The following is a 17,531-nucleotide window of genomic DNA, read 5'->3' as shown; positions in this document are numbered from 1 at the left end:
ATCGATGCAGCAATCATAAACTGATTGTTTCTATATATATATAAAAAAAAAAAAAAAAAAAAAAAAAAAAAAAAAAAAAAAAAAAAAGGACAAACAACTGGTGAGTAAAAATTTTATATATATATTTATATAAAGATTTATATGTTTTTAAACTGATGTCTAAATAATTTTAAAGGCTAGCAGGTGATTTTACTTTAACTCTGATACTTTTAAAACTCTACTTCCGCATCATTCATGAATTAATAATAGGCAATTCCACCGAATTGTGTGGAAGATGACGTTTACATAACTAGCCTGTAAGCTTCTATTAGAGGAAGGGATTAAAACTTGGGAAATTACTGAAATGTAAGAATAAATTAATGGAGAGATGTGAGAAGAAAAAAAAGACAAACTCATTGGCTAAAACAGTGAGGTTTTAGTAACTAAAACTGCAGTAGGTTTTTTTTTTTTTTTCCTTAGTCAGCTAAATCTGGACTATATTGAACAACAACCAAGGAATAAATGACTCAAACTGCTATGTGTTTTCAGAAGACGGAAACTAAATCCCAAGCAGCCAAACAAAACACTGAAAAAAAGAAAAGAGACTGATCAAGTTAGTCACATAATGCACTGGATGATCTCAATGTGTCCAAACCGTGGTGTGTGACGAGTGGCGATACTGCAGCAGAGAAAGAGTTTACTGTTTAAAAGAATGTGTCGTGCTATCAGCCGCGCTTGTCCTACAGGAAAGACAACTCCCAGCTTCCTGTAGCACTTCCTGCAAATCAACGCTTCATGTTTACTGTATAATAGGGGAACTGTTGAAACAGCGTTCTGTTAGAAAGCTGGGAAAATTGACAAAACACTCCCGCTGGTGTCACAAACGCCAGCTAGTTTACTAGCAGTTACCAGCATGCTAGCTAATGTTAATGATATTAGCAAAAAAAATGATATTTTAGCAAGTAAAAATATCCTGAATATAGGCAAATTCCACTCATATGTCTCTATTAAGAGTTTTTAAACAAATATCAGATTATTAAGCTTATTGCTAGATGTTTTTTACTCATTTCAAGTTTGAAATTATATTTTATTCTACTGGCAGATAATTTACAAAATACACTGAAAAAAAAATGCAATGCCAATAAAACAAAAGTATTTTCAAGCTTGAAATTAGTAACAATGGCAAGAAATAGGTTTAATAATCTTATATTTGGTTTACTGTAATTTTATAACAGGAAATACACGATACATTTGACTATATTTAAGATATTTCCACTTGGTAAGATGACTTTTTTTGCAGTGTATTAAGCATTTTTTATTTCTAGAAAAAAACCAAAATTATCTGCTAACAAAATAAGACCATTTTAAGCTTGAAATTATAACAATAATATATATAATCATATAACAATGAAATTATATATAACTTGAAAATAAATACAACAATCTCGTAAGGCAAAATATTGTAACTTTTATTATTACTCAAGATATTGTCACTTGCTAAGATACGATGGGGATTTCTATAAAGCTGCTTTGTGACAATATCATTAAAAGCGCTATACAAATAAAGCGGAACTGAATATTTGTGTGTATTATGGGTATGTATAATGAGGGTAAAGGGGTAGAAATGTTTCCTAAACCATTTTTGATAGCTTCTTGAGCATTAAAAAGCAAATGACTCAATTCTACAAAGTTAATTTGTAATGATTTGCTATAAAAAGTATACGAGACACTGTAACTGCCCACTGCTGTGTCTCCGTGCTGTTTGTTCTGCTGACTGGCTGTTTAATTTAACAGTTTACTCGTTTTACCACAACCAGCTGACATGCACATTTTCATACGCTTCTGAGTAAAGAATCCCCCCTTCCGCTTCTGCTGACTCACATCCTTACAAAATCTGAACAGTCACTGAGTCAGAAACAGCCTACCATCCCCATCCTGAGACTCCATTAATCATAACTGGTCTCATCTTTTATCCTGAGCTGCGTTTGACTCATCAAACTTATCATTTGGAATTTCTGACCTCCGACAGTTAGGAAAAAACAAAGAAGACGCTGCTCCATCAAAGTCAGGAAGATCTCCTTGAGCATGAATCCAGCCTATGACGTCACATCAACACACACCGTCCATATATAAAGATCATTTCACTACTTTAAATGAGTCAACAGAGATATACCATACAGTTCTGAGAAAGTAAATACATCATACAAACTCATGATCACTAATATTAGCTGGCTAGCTTCTTTTAACAAAACACACACGCTCCTGGATGTTACTTTGTTCAGTTCAGACTTCCCACTTCCCCTAGAGTTAAGCTGAACGCAGCCTTAACATCACTGTTATCACATCCCTCTTCTCTAAGCTCGTTTTGCATCATTATTGGACACCGTGACATAATCTCAGGCAGGTCAACCCATGACATACCAAAAGACTTGGCAGTAGAAGACAGGAAAGTGCACTCTGGTCATGCTGATTGCTTATATTTCTTAGGAGTGGATCTACAGTGTATAAAGTGCTCACTTGTTCTGTAGAACACAGCCTGTCTTGTGCGTCTCAAGTCGTCATTTTCCCCTCAATCATGTTCACTACCAGTGCTGTGTGCAGTTCAAAACCATCTGAAATCAATGTAGGCATTTATATGAGATGTGCCAAAAGCAGCTTTGCGGGGCTAATAAACTTTATTTCCATCTTATACCACAGCGCTCTTGAATTCACCAATCTCGCTGATCAGAAGGTGTTAATTAAGTTTCTTTATACCACAGCACAGTTGAATGCTTGAATCTGATTGGTCAGAAGATGTACATTATTATTTTTTATAACAGCACAGCTCATATAACAGTAGTTCTGGCTGTAAGGTGAACAATAGGTTTAAATTAATGCGCTTGTCCTAATACGTTATTGTTTCTATAGTAACAGCTCATACACAGGGACTTGTACGGCGAACGCTCCACATAATCTAAAACTAGTAAACGGATTATAAAATGCAGTCTTGTTTAACACATGGAGGGTGGGGAAGGTTGGGGCTGCGTAGCGGCACTCCGCTTGCGCGTCATGTTGCATCACACCACCCTAGCGTGCATTATTTTCATATATTCGTGTGTGTTACTCCTTATGTACTCCTCAAAAAATGTATTATTGTTGATACGGTGAAGTTTTCTGTAAGGAGATGTTTATTCAGCATTTATGGAAGGAGTCTCCAGTGTCAGTGCTTTGTAACAATTAGCACTTTTGCATTATTAAGTGAGGGAACAACTGTTTACAGCTGCTCTAACACAAGTGAAAATGGAAACTTGTTTCATGGATGTTCCACAACATTAAACATTACTATAAACGGATAAAAAGAATGGAATTTTTAAATAAGCGTTGACAAATTGTTGTGGTATAAGAGGATTAAAACACTTCGGGATGAGCTTTTCTAGGACATTAATCAACTTTGGGGTGGTATCAGTAACTCAAGCCGCATCACAACACCCTGTCGTGGATTATTTTCCTGTAACAGCACACCACCAAGTGTATTATACCTTACATAAACACTGGTAAGACCTGCTTATTATTACAAGTAACAGAGCATTACTGATATTTGCATGTTAGATTTAGTTCTCCATAAAGCTTCTCCTACACAACTCCTTAATTCACATGAGCAGTGTGAACTGAAAAGTCTGAACTGCTCAAAAAAATAAAGATTATAACACCATTTCACACACACAATGCACACACAATGCCAAAAGCACATTTTTTCCACTCACGTCAAATTTCAGCAAACTCTGTACTATTTAAAATACAGAACAGGAAGCAAAAAATGAATAATAAACAGCCTTAAACAGATGACAATGATTATTTTTGGTGTTCTCTCACTAGCTATTTGTGTGTCGGATGGACGAGCAGAATGACGTGGCTTGACCGTGTCAATCAAATAAGCCACACCCCCTAGATCAATGACTAGGGCACAACTTTACATGTGAAGTTGGGTGGAAGGTGGATTTTTAAAAAAAAAATAATAAAAAAATAACATTTTGTCATCATTGTAGAGTGTTTCAGAAACACCAATTTGTCTGAAGTCAGATGCTTTCTTAACGTCCGACCAATCAGCTCGCAACATGGAGGAAAACCAACATGCTGGTTAAAATATTAGTCTTGATAGTGAGCAAATATAAGATGATGTAGATATTTCAGTGCTGAGCATAAAGACAATCTAATCATTAGATTAACTAGTATAGCGTTTTTTTGTTTTTTTTTTGTGTAGAATAAAAAAAAAACACCTTGAGTGAAAACATAAAGCTCAAGGGACTTTTGTCTGGAGTTTGGTCTAGACTCAGACACGCTCAGAATAAGAGATAGTTTCAGATCATGTTTGTGTTCATTTTTCAACACTTTCACTGGTACTGCCCTTTAAAGAGGAGAGGAAAAAGGGAAGGAAGTGATGCGTGTGTGTGTGTGTGTGTGTGTGTGTAGCAGCTCACCTGGCCTTGTGTGGTACTTGCTGTAGCATGACTGTCAAAGAAGGACAGGTCAAGCTGGGGTGCAGTTCCTCCTGCTGCAAAAGCCTGAGGCTTACTGACCTGTGGAGACACAAACACCAGCATTTACATATAGAGAAAATATACACAAAGCACTTGGGGCCATGCTGTTATAGGAAAATCATCAACAACAGCACGGTGGGATGAAGCAGCGTTACTGCTACCACCACGAAGTTAATTACTTTCCATATAACTATAAACAGATAAAGAGGATGACATTTTGTTCTTTAATTCGTACAAAAATTAAGGTCTGCAAATTGCTGTGGTATAAGAGGAACAAAACATGCAGTTAAATAGAAAGTAATTAACAAGTTAGTTCCTGTTATCGCTTATGTTGTAGCAGCTATTTAATGAATATCCCATTCCGATGTTGCATTTATAAAACCATCCTATAAACAAGAAATTAATATCAATAAGTGACATTTCAGACACAATATGGCCAAATGTTTTGTTCATTTTTTGCTCCGCTAGCAGAAATAGATCCTGAAGAAGCTACGCTCACTTTATAGCACGTCGGCTAGCTAGCTCACAATGACTTGTACATTAAAGGTGCTTCCGGTGCCATTGGCTTCTCTTCTTCGTTTTCATCTTCATCTGATGAGCTTTCATATTTTACGCCAAAAGTTATATTGAAAAGTATTGTTTGTCATGTCCGCTGATGATGTGGCTAGCTCTACTGTAGTAACCGTTTCGAACTAGGAAGTGGAATTTTACGTTGCGAACACAGACAAGTGGACTCGAGTGAACGCCGCTCGACCAATCAGATTAGTGGACCAGAACAAACTGTAGTATGAAAAGAACTGACGTTAATAAAACAAAATAATTTTGCACATCTTGCTACCGAAAATCTTCTGTCCTGAAGACTTTCCCATGTTGCAAAAAACATACTGACTTACAAAGCACTGACACTGGAGACTCCTTCCACAAACATCTCTTTACAGGAAACTTTGCATATCAATATTTATAGTTTTTCCTTTGTAAAATAACAGGACTTGTTTTAAAAAGTCTGTTCATTATTAGTCTTTGTTTATATGGAGTGTCCATCATTACAAGTCCCTGTCTAGGCTGTTGCTATAGAAACCATAATGAGTACAGCTGCACTACTGTCAGAGAGAGGAAATTAATCCACACCCTCTGACCAATCAGAATCGAGAATTCAACAGCGCTGTGGTATAAGAAGGAATATTCCTGGAAGCAGGTCCCTAATGAGCGTCTCAGAAAAACATTTATGAAAGAAAGCCTTGAGAAAACACACAAAGCAGGATGTAACTTTCGAGAAGTCCCTAACACGTAGTCATCCAGATGTTTGGTCCTTCATCAGAGTGTGTGTGTGTGTGTGTGTGTGTGTGTGTGTGTGTGTGTGTGTGTGTGTGAGAGAGTGTGTAGCTGGAGGGAGTGAGAGCAGGAGCCAAACTTCCGTAAATAGCTTAGATGAAACAGCCTCGTTATAGCCCAGAGTGAGTTTACACTGAGACTGAACTGTTTATTAGACCTGCATCTGCTCCACCTCCACACACACACACACACACACACACACACACACCATTCTGCACTTTATAATCATGTCCTTCATCTAAATAACAGTGACTCACAAGTCTGCTATAATCCGATTTTAAGATCATTTGAGATCTCCCTGTTTTTCCCCTGCTCCCTTTCCCTAAGTGTGCTTCTCTGTTGCACTTTTTCACTCTACAGCACACAGTTATAGAAGGAAATTATTTATAATCGCACTATCCGGTGTCCCTCAGACGAGGATATGTTCCCTTTTGAGTCTGGTTCCTCTCAAGGTTTCTTCCTCGTATCGTCTCAGGGAGTTTGTCCTCGCCACCGTCGCCTCTGGCTCGCTCATTAGGGATAAATTGATAAATATCAACTTTATATCCAGAATTGATATATTTCTGTAAAGCTGCTTTGTGACAATCTCCATTGTTAAAAGTGCTATACAAATAAAACTGAACTGAATTGAATTATGCAAATATATTTTTTATAGACATTTCATAGAAATCTATAAATCACAATAGTTGTTTTTCCCTGAATAGTTAAATATAACCATAAAAATATCTCCTGTGAGCCACATGTTTTAGTCATGCAATCTTTAATATAGGATAATATATCTAAATTTTTTATATACACTTACTGGCCACTTTATTAGGAACAATCAGGTTGGCTCAAGAGCTTCAGTTAATGTTCTCATTCAACATCAGAATGGGGAAAAAATATGACTTTGACCATGGCACGGTTGTGCTTTATAGTCCAAGAAGAGATAGTCTTGAATAACGACCATCTCACTGTTCTCACTGTAGCCTCACATTCTTGTTCTTGCTTGACAGGAGTGGAACCTGATGTGCTCTTCTTCTGTTGTAGCTCATCCAACACAAGGTTTGACATGTTGTACGTTCTGAGATGCTTTTTTGCTCTCCATGGCTGTAAAAAGTGGTTATTTGAGATATATCCTAGCCTTCCTGGCAGCTCAAATCAGTCTGACCGTTCTCTTCTCAACCCTTTCAAGGTGTTTCCGCCTGCAGAACTGCTGCTCACTGGATGTTTTTTCGTTTTACGCACCGTCCTGTGCGAGAGACAGTTGTGTGCGCAAATCCCAGCAGATCAGCAGTTTCTCAAATACTCAAACTCTCACCAACGACCAGGCCACAGTCAAAGTCACTGAGATCACATTTTTTCCCTCATTCTGACGTTTGATATGAACATAACCTGAAGCTCTTGATGCGTATATCTATATGAATGTATGCATGATTGCTTGTCTGGATAACTGCCTGAAATGAGGTATTAAAGCGCATCTAAAGTTATAAGAATATTATAAAATAATTCAAAGATTATTGAACGTATCTATAGAGATTTTTCCAGCCATGGTAATGTCCAGGCCTGAAACAAACCCTACATTTTTCACTATCAGATTTTGATCTAATCGGCTTTTTTTTTTTTTAATTTAATTATATTTATCATTTAATTGAATCAGGCAAGTTGGTAAGAACAAGTTCATATTTACAAAAGAAATTCTAAAAGTGTTTACTTAGAGAAAAAGCAAGTATAAAATGTCCTTAATAGAACTCTTAATAACAGAATAGCGACGAATTATTGCAGTTAAGCCGATTTTTTTTTCTAATCCTTTCCGGTCTAAAATGATGAGAACCGAAAGCTGTCCTGGATTTACGAACTTTTAACTGAAAGGTTGTAGGAACTGAGAAGACTGGCTGTGAAGAGTTTTTTAATATATTAAAATGAAAGAATGGATGTTATGGCAAATCTGTAAGGAGGGACATTTAACTACAGAGCAAACAGAGTATTAATGTGTTATGAACAGAATGTTTGTGGCAAATCGAATAGCCATAATACACTTCTGCATGCAAATCTATAGATCACTGTAGTCAAACAGAGGAAGTACTGTCATTTGAACAATAGTTAGTTTACTCACAGGAGTCAAAGAGGAACGATTTCTCTATAAAAACAAATTTGGCATTAATTTGAAAGGATTTTGTTAATAAGATTGAATGCCTTTTTGTATCTTTAATCTCAAATGTGGATATTAAGAAGCTAAAGAGAGCGAAAGAGAAGTGAATTCAGAATTCTGAAGTGATGTTCAGGCATCAGCCCATACAATCATGACACATTTGAGATCTTCCTGTTTTTTTTCCCCCTCGCTCCCCTTCCCTAAGTGTACAGGACAGACTGTCTGATTTTCTCCTGATATCCTGTAAAGCCCAAGTCAGGCTGGATTAGTTTTACATGGAGAGGAGGAGTAATATAATGTTTAGGGGAGTATCAGTGGGACTTCAGTCTTGTACATTCTATAAAACGTCCAGTAGAAATAACCACAATAATAATAAATGAAGAATTGTCATTTGATTTTGCGCTTTTTCTACAGTATAAACACACTGCAGGATGCGCTCGCTCTTTTCTATAATCTCCTGCTGGAACTAAAATGAAATCAAGTACTGTCAGAGTTTAGAACAATAAAATATAGACGACATTTAAAAGCACTTGACAGAGAAGCGACATGTCCGGGGGATTGAAGTACAGTACGGTGTTCCAAGCATGAGCGTAGTCTACATACATCATGGTCATGTGACCTAGCCAACTTGTAACATTATAAATCCTATAATAAACGATTATATTCAAGGTAAAGGACGAGCATGTGTACCATCTTTGTGGCTCATATAGAGATTACTTATCCCATGAGAAACGTACATAACCTGCTATCCGCCCTATTCTGCATACATGAGCTCACAGAGTGCTGTGATTGATAGGAGAGAGAGACTATGCCCCTCCCACCCAGACAGCATGATCAGTTTTACTCTCTTGCCTCAATCTCCAGACGATAGGGCGAACCCTTTTCTGTTGTGCCACTAGTGAACCCTGAGGAAGCATTTTATATATCATGTATCAGTTCCATCTACATTAGTGGATTTGCATTCTTTGACAAACTATGTGTAATATTAAGTAAACTTGTGCAATATACAGTATGCCAGTGAACACAGTATGAGTCATATCTATTTGCAGGTTGTCTATCTCACAAGAGGGCGGAGCTGTAAACAGGAAGTAATACAAAAGGATCATAACCCACAGACAGGCTGAAGCTGCACATACTAGATGGTATCGTGTCTGAGACATCTCCTTTTCATCAGCTGTTAATCCCACATTACACAATACAACACCCGGTATCTTATTTACCCTTCAGAGCTCAGTGAGAGAGAAGCTGAACAATATCAGACTGAGATCAGATGAGCTAGATGTACTACCTGTTAGGAATGTAGGCATGTGACATTAACGTACTTTCCACTATTCATCATCGATCTGTAATAGGATAGAAATGCTGCCATGCCACATTTAGGTGTTTGTTTCACAAGGAAAAGCATTCACACTTTATTAGGAACACCTGTTCACCTATTATTCATGCAATTATCTAATCAGCCAATCGTGTGGCAGCAGTGAAATGCATAAAATCATGCAGATAAAATCAGAAAAAATGTGATCTCAGTGATTTCGACCGTGGCTTGGTTATTGATGCCAGACAGGCTGGTTTGAGTATTTCTATAACTGCTGATCTCCTGGGATTCTCACACACAACAGTCTCTAGAATTTACTCAGAATGGTGCAATAAAGAAAAAAACATCCCGTGAGTGGCAGTTAAGTGGACAGATATGCCTAGAGGTCAAAGGCCAGATTGGTTCGAGCTGACAGAAAGGCTACAGTAACTCAGATAACCACTCTGTACAACTGTGGTGAGCAGAAAAGCATCTCAGAATTCACAACACGTCGAACCTTGGGCTACAACAGCAGAAGGCCACGTTGGGTTCCACTTCTGTCAGCCAAGAACAGAGAGCTGAGGCTGCACTGGGCACAGGCTCACCAAAACTGGACAGATGAAGACTGGAAAAACGTAGCCTGGTCTAATGAACCTCGATTTCTCCTGATGGTAGGGTCAGAATTTGGCACCAACAGCATGAATCCATGGACCCAACCTGCCTTGTGTCGACAGTCCAGGCTGCTGGAGGTGGTGTAATGGTGTGGGAATGTCTTCTTGGCACACTTTTGGCCCTTTATACCAAACAATCATCGATTTAATGCCACAGACTATTTGAGTATTGTTGCTGACCATGTGCATCCCTTCATGGCCACAATTTACCCATCTTCTAATGGCTACCTCCAGCACGATAATGTAACATGCCACAAAGCAAAAGTCGTCTCAAACTGGATTCATGAACATGACAATGAGTTCAGTGTTCTTCAGTGGCCTTCCCAGTCACCGGATCTGAATCCAGTAGAGCACCTTTGGGACGTGGTACAACGGGAGAGTCGCAGCATGAAAGTGCACCTGAAAACTCTGCAGGAACTGTGTGATGCAGTCATGTCAACATGGACCAGAATCTTTTGAGGAATGGTTCCAACATCTTGTGGAATCCATGCCACAAAGAACTGAGGCTGGTTTGAGAGCAAAGCGAGGCCCTACCTAGTATTAGTATAGTGTTCCTAATAAAGTGTTCAGTGAGTGTATTTTAAGGCATGTAAAGGCAAAATAAAATTGTCTAGCCTTAGCCAAGTGTGTGTCAGCTTTGTGAAATCTAGATACTGAACAGTGTGTCCTGAAGTGGATACAAGTTCATTTCCAGCAGCACTTTTGCCCTGGATGAATGTCATTTACACCACAGTGCTGCTGAATTCTCAATTCTGATTGGTCAGAAGGTGTACTTTTCTATAACAGCAGCTCTGACTTGTTATATGGATTTAAAATGACAGCAATCGTTGATGTAGTGAAATTTTCTTTAAGGAGATGCTTATTTAACATTATGGAAGGAGTCACCAGTGTCGGTGCTTTGTAACAGTCAGAAGTAAAGCTGTAACTTTCAGTTTTCCAACAGGGGAGAGTCTTCAGGACAGAGGAGTTTGTGATTTGACAAGCTGCATTTTGAACAAAATTTGTCGCTGTAAACTGTTTGTAATCTGTAAACTGCTGTGATATTAGAGGAATAAAACACGTCAGGATGTGATGTTATTGATAAGTTTGGGGTGATAACATTTACTGTGTTTGTGTAGGCATCTACATTACTGTAAATAAAACAAATCAAATATATTAAAGTGTGTGATAAAGCTATGATACAAATTCTCATGATTTCCGTTGCTTAAGAAAGCAACGTAATATTTAATAACAGTATAAAATTAGTCATTTGATGATGTCAGTCTGTAAAGTGTGTTTCTAAAACACTCTGTTTTTCCCGTAACAAGGCTGATCACAAATTGCCTACAGTTTTCATATTTCTAAATAAGACTCTCTGATTTGACCTACCAGAGGCAAAAGGCTTAGACATGTACAGTAGCTCATCATTCTGTAGTAAAAAAAACTATATAAAAGCTGATCTTTATACTAGAAAGCAGCATGCTGCAAAAGGCAGCAGGACAGACTATATATTTCCCTATTAATTTATACACTATATGGCTAAAAGTATGTGCACCCCTGACCATCACACCCATATGTGGTTCTTCCCCAAACTGTTGCCATAAAGTTCGAAGTACACAGTTGTATAGATGGAGTGGAAGAATTCGAGTGTCCTGCAAAGAGCCCTGACCTCAACCCCACTGAACACCTTCGGTATGAATTAAAACACCTACTGCTCTCCCGACGTCCTCGCCCAACATCAGGGCCTGAGCTCACTAATGCTCTTGCAGCTGAATGATCATTTCTCCACACAGCCACAATCTCCAGAATCAAGTAGAAAGCCTTTCCAAAAGAGTGGAGGCTGTTATAGAAGTAAAGGGGGGGACCAGCTCCATATGAATGCCCATGGTTTTCGGAATAGGACGTTTAGTGATCAACCCTAACACACTGATGTTCACTTGTTTCACAGGAAAACACACAACCGTTTTGTAGTACAGAAAAGCAGCGACGCCCTAAAACAGTGGTGATGTCACTCTGCTGGAGGGACAATGGCAGAAAAGAATGCATTTGAATACTTAAACTTTTAATTTTCTAAAATTTGCATGTGGTTTTTGAAGGAATTTGGCAGCTATTTTTCAGACATAATTAACATTATCATTAATGTGTTACAGACAGGACAATAGAGACACACACTCATGTGCATATACTCTCCAACACTCTTCTACACACTCCTGTATACACAGTAAACTCACACCGTTAGGCACAACAGTAACTGGCACCAGAGGTCACGTAGATCAGTAAATATGTCATGTGTGGACATGTGAAGAGAGAAAGCGTTTCCTGTTACTAATTCCTCACTGTGGCAGTTTCCTTCCTCCACAGGAAACTTCTCACACACACATACACTCACACACAGTGAATATTCATGAACATGTGTGTGGGGTGTGTGCGAGTGTGTGTATAATGCCAAGCTTTGTGACTGTGTGTGAATTCCCCAGGGTGTGTTTTCAGTCAGCTTTACCTCCACATAGTCCTCAGGCACCAGGCCGACCTCTCCCCTGCTGTTCCGCGCTTCGATCCATCCTCCGCCTATGCTCTGAGAAAAACAAAGAAATGTACTGAGAGTTGCAGCAATGCAACACATACAAAAAGCACTGAGAGTTACAGTAATGACGCTGCAGTCACGTATACAGCTGTTTGGTTTAAAAAGCACTGAGAGTTACAGTAATGACGCTGCAGTCACGTATACAGCTGTTAGGTTTATAAAGCGCTGAGAGTTACAGTAATGACACTGCAGTCACGTATACAGCTGTTAGGTTTATAAAGCGCTGAGAGTTACAGTAATGACACTGCACTCACGTATACAGCTGTTAGGTTTATAAAGCACTGAGAGTTACAGTAATGACGCTGCACTCACGTATACAGCTGTTAGGTTTATAAAGCACTGAGAGTTACAGTAATGACGCTGCACTCACGTATACAGCTGTTAGGTTTATAAAGCGCTGAGAGTTACAGTAATGACACTGCAGTCACGTATACAGCTGTTAGGTTTATAAAGCACTGAGAGTTACAGTAATGACACTGCAGTCACGTATACAGCTGTTTGGTTTAAAAAGCACTGAGAGTTACAGTAATGACGCTGCAGTCACGTATACAGCTGTTTGGTTTAAAAAGCACTGAGAGTTACAGTAATGACACTGCAGTCACGTATACAGCTGTTTGGTTTAAAAAGCACTGAGAGTTACAGTAACGACACTGCAGTCATGTATACAGCCGTTAGGTTTATAAAGCACTGAGAGTTACAGTAACGACGCTGCAGTCACGTATACAGCTGTTAGGTTTATAAAGCGCTGAGAGTTACAGTAATGACACTGCAGTCACGTATACAGCCGTTAGGTTTATAAAGCACTGAGAGTTACAGTAACGACACTGCAGTCACGTATACAGCTGTTAGGTTTATAAAGCGCTGAGAGTTACAGTAATGACACTGCACTCACGTATACAGCTGTTAGGTTTATAAAGCACTGAGAGTTACAGTAATGACACTGCACTCACGTATACAGCCGTTAGGTTTATAAAGCACTGAGAGTTACAGTAATGACACTGCACTCACGTATACAGCTGTTTGGTTTAAAAAGCACTGAGAGTTACAGTAATGACGCTGCAGTCACGTATACAGCTGTTAGGTTTATAAAGCACTGAGAGTTACAGTAACGACGCTGCAGTCACGTATACAGCTGTTAGGTTTATAAAGCACTGAGAGTTACAGTAATGACACTGCAGTCACGTATACAGCTGTTAGGTTTATAAAGCACTGAGAGTTACAGTAATGACACTGCAGTCACGTATACAGCTGTTAGGTTTATAAAGCACTGAGAGTTACAGTAATGACACTGCAGTCACGTATACAGCTGTTAGGTTTATAAAGCACTGAGAGTTACAGTAATGACACTGCAGTCACGTATACAGCTGTTAGGTTTATAAAGCACTGAGAGTTACAGTAATGACACTGCACTCACGTATACAGCCGTTAGGTTTATAAAGCACTGAGAGTTACAGTAATGACACTGCAGTCACGTATACAGCTGTTAGGTTTATAAAGCGCTGAGAGTTACAGTAATGATGCTGCAGTCACGTATACAGCTGTTAGGTTTATAAAGCGCTGAGAGTTACAGTAATGACGCTGCAGTCACGTATACAGCTGTTTGGTTTATAAAGCGCTGAGAGTTACAGTAATGATGCTGCAGTCACGTATACAGCTGTTAGGTTTATAAAGCGCTGAGAGTTACAGTAATGACGCTGCAGTCACGTATACAGCTGTTTGGTTTAAAAAGCACTGAGAGTTACAGTAATGACGCTGCAGTCACGTATACAGCTGTTTGGTTTAAAAAGCACTGAGAGTTACAGTAATGACGCTGCAGTCACGTATACAGCTGTTTGGTTTAAAAAGCACTGGGAGTTACAGTAATGACGCTGCAGTCACGTATACAGCTGTTTGGTTTAAAAAGCACTGAGAGTTACAGTAATGACGCTGCAGTCACGTATACAGCCGTTAGGTTTATAAAGCACTGAGAGTTACAGTAACGACGCTGCAGTCACGTATACAGCTGTTAGGTTTATAAAGCGCTGAGAGTTACAGTAATGACACTGCAGTCACGTATACAGCCGTTAGGTTTATAAAGCACTGAGAGTTACAGTAACGACACTGCAGTCACGTATACAGCTGTTAGGTTTATAAAGCGCTGAGAGTTACAGTAATGACACTGCACTCACGTATACAGCTGTTAGGTTTATAAAGCACTGAGAGTTACAGTAATGACACTGCACTCACGTATACAGCCGTTAGGTTTATAAAGCACTGAGAGTTACAGTAATGACACTGCACTCACGTATACAGCTGTTTGGTTTAAAAAGCACTGAGAGTTACAGTAATGACGCTGCAGTCACGTATACAGCTGTTAGGTTTATAAAGCACTGAGAGTTACAGTAACGACGCTGCAGTCACGTATACAGCTGTTAGGTTTATAAAGCACTGAGAGTTACAGTAATGACACTGCAGTCACGTATACAGCTGTTAGGTTTATAAAGCACTGAGAGTTACAGTAATGACACTGCAGTCACGTATACAGCTGTTAGGTTTATAAAGCACTGAGAGTTACAGTAATGACACTGCAGTCACGTATACAGCTGTTAGGTTTATAAAGCACTGAGAGTTACAGTAATGACACTGCAGTCACGTATACAGCTGTTAGGTTTATAAAGCACTGAGAGTTACAGTAATGACACTGCACTCACGTATACAGCCGTTAGGTTTATAAAGCACTGAGAGTTACAGTAACGACGCTGCAGTCACGTATACAGCTGTTAGGTTTAAAAAGCACTGAGAGTTACAGTAATGACGCTGCAGTCATGTATACAGCTGTTAGGTTTATAAAGCACTGAGAGTTACAGTAATGACGCTGCAGTCACGTATACAGCTGTTTGGTTTATAAAGCGCTGAGAGTTACAGTAATGACACTGCAGTCACGTATACAGCCGTTAGGTTTATAAAGCACTGAGAGTTACAGTAATGACACTGCACTCACGTATACAGCTGTTAGGTTTATAAAGCGCTGAGAGTTACAGTAATGACACTGCAGTCATGTATACAGCTGTTAGGTTTATAAAGCACTGAGAGTTACAGTAATGACACTGCACTCACGTATACAGCTGTTAGGTTTATAAAGCACTGAGAGTTACAGTAATGACACTGCAGTCATGTATACAGCTGTTAGGTTTATAAAGCGCTGAGAGTTACAGTAATGACACTGCACTCACGTATACAGCTGTTTGGTTTAAAAAGCACTGAGAGTTACAGTAATGACACTGCAGTCATGTATACAGCTGTTAGGTTTATAAAGCGCTGAGAGTTACAGTAATGACACTGCAGTCACGTATACAGCTGTTTGGTTTAAAAAGCACTAAGCACTGCATAAATCTCTCTCACACACAAACACATGCAAACATTCACATACATGCAAAGCGCAAGCACAGACATAAACAAACACGCACACACGTGCTAATGTGCACGCACAGAGACACACAAAAACACACGCCTGGCATGCACACATGTACAAACATGCAGGCACAACCATGCACATGCACATACACATATACATACACAAGCATGCACACATCAACACAAATGCAAGCATATACACAGGAACATGCAAACACAAAAAAACGCACATGTACACACAAATGCACACACACACACACAGTACACAAGGAACGTGTGATGTCATGCAGTCAGGTGTTACCTGGTTGGTGATTGTGATCGTCTCACCCTCTCTCACCGAAAGCTCGTTGTTGCCTGGCTCTGCTATGAAGTCGTATAAAACCTGCGCCTGTGTGAGCAGACAGAGAACAACATGAAAATCCATGCACACGTGCACACGCGCGCGCACACACACACACACACACACACACACACACACACACTATACCTGATCATTATCTCTGCCCTGATAACAACATAATCCTCCCTGCTTCTAAAGACGCCATGGGAGTTAAAAACTGGCTCGTCTCGTTCTACAAACCAGGTGTCGTTTTTCACTTATGGATAAAAACAATTGTGCTTGACTTCCTTGCTTGTATTGTTTATTCTTTTTGTGTGTCTTTAATAAAACTGCAGTCCCGTTATCTAGGTAGTATGCATCCTCAGCTCTGATTATAAATGCAAAGAATAATAATAATAATGATAATAATAATAATAATAATAATAATAATGCCTATGTAGTGTTCAAAATTATATTTATGCTGTGTCAATCAACCACACCCCCGTTCGCGATGACATCACAGCACACAGTCAGTCATCTTTTTTTTGGAAATAGGCTGGTAAAAGAAGATCACTTCTGTCTTATACCACAGCAGTGTGGAATTCTTGCATCTGATTGGTCAGAAGGTGTTGATTAATTTCCTATAACAGCAGCTCTGACAGTAGTGTAGCTGCAAATCACAAGTTTATATAAATGCGATCGTTCTAATACCTTATCGTTTCTATAGTAACAGAGTAAGTGCCTAATATGGCGGAAGCTCTATATAAACATTGTGTAATTGTTGATATGGTGACGTTTCTGCGAGGAAGCATTCATGTAACGTTTATGGAAGGAGTCTCCAGTGTCAGCGCTTCGCAACAGTGAGTTGTAAAGCTGTAACTTTAGACTTTCTGACATGGACAATGTTGCGGTTTCTCTGTAACATGATGAGGTGCATTTTTTCAATTTATTACCTTTAAGAGAGAGAGAAAAAAAAAGAAAGGCCAGTGAGGTAATGACTGTTTATAGCTGCTATAACGTTAGTGATAACAGGAACTAATTTGTTTCACAGATTTTCCACAATATTAAACATTACTATAAAGAGATTTTTTTAAAAAAGTGCAACATGTTGTTCTTTAAAAAACAGAATTGTGATTATTGGTGTGGTGTAAGAGGAATAAAGCACTACATGGCACTCTGTTATACAAAAATAATCAACTCTGAGGTGGTAATTAATTCCGTCATTCATTATTTTCCAAAACACACACACCCAAGTGTTTTATTAGTTAATAAACGAATATTAGACAAGATAAATGTGATAATCAGTGAATCAATGAAGACCTTTAATTTGTA

At 38.8% G+C, this 17,531-nt stretch overlaps 1 protein-coding gene across 5 annotated transcripts in view; it reads right to left on the bottom strand.

The window, feature by feature from the left end:
• snx9b (sorting nexin 9b) overlaps nt 1–17,531 on the bottom strand; it is a 46,333-nt gene that overhangs the window by 22,349 nt on the left and 6,453 nt on the right. For all 5 annotated transcript variants that reach the window (XM_053242020.1, XM_053242023.1, XM_053242021.1 and 2 more), the window contains exons 2-4: nt 16,182–16,268; nt 12,404–12,478; nt 4,437–4,535 (exon numbers count right to left, since the gene is read on the bottom strand). In XM_053242020.1, the coding sequence (XP_053097995.1) occupies nt 4,437–4,535; nt 12,404–12,478; nt 16,182–16,268 (261 nt within the window). The remainder of the gene's footprint in view (nt 1–4,436; nt 4,536–12,403; nt 12,479–16,181; nt 16,269–17,531) is intronic.

Source organism: Pangasianodon hypophthalmus, chromosome 19 (genome assembly GCF_027358585.1).
Source record: "Pangasianodon hypophthalmus isolate fPanHyp1 chromosome 19, fPanHyp1.pri, whole genome shotgun sequence".
Taxonomy (NCBI): Eukaryota; Metazoa; Chordata; class Actinopteri; order Siluriformes; family Pangasiidae; genus Pangasianodon; species Pangasianodon hypophthalmus.
Note: the sequence above shows the minus strand (reverse complement) of the source record. Positions and strands in the feature narration are given on the sequence as shown.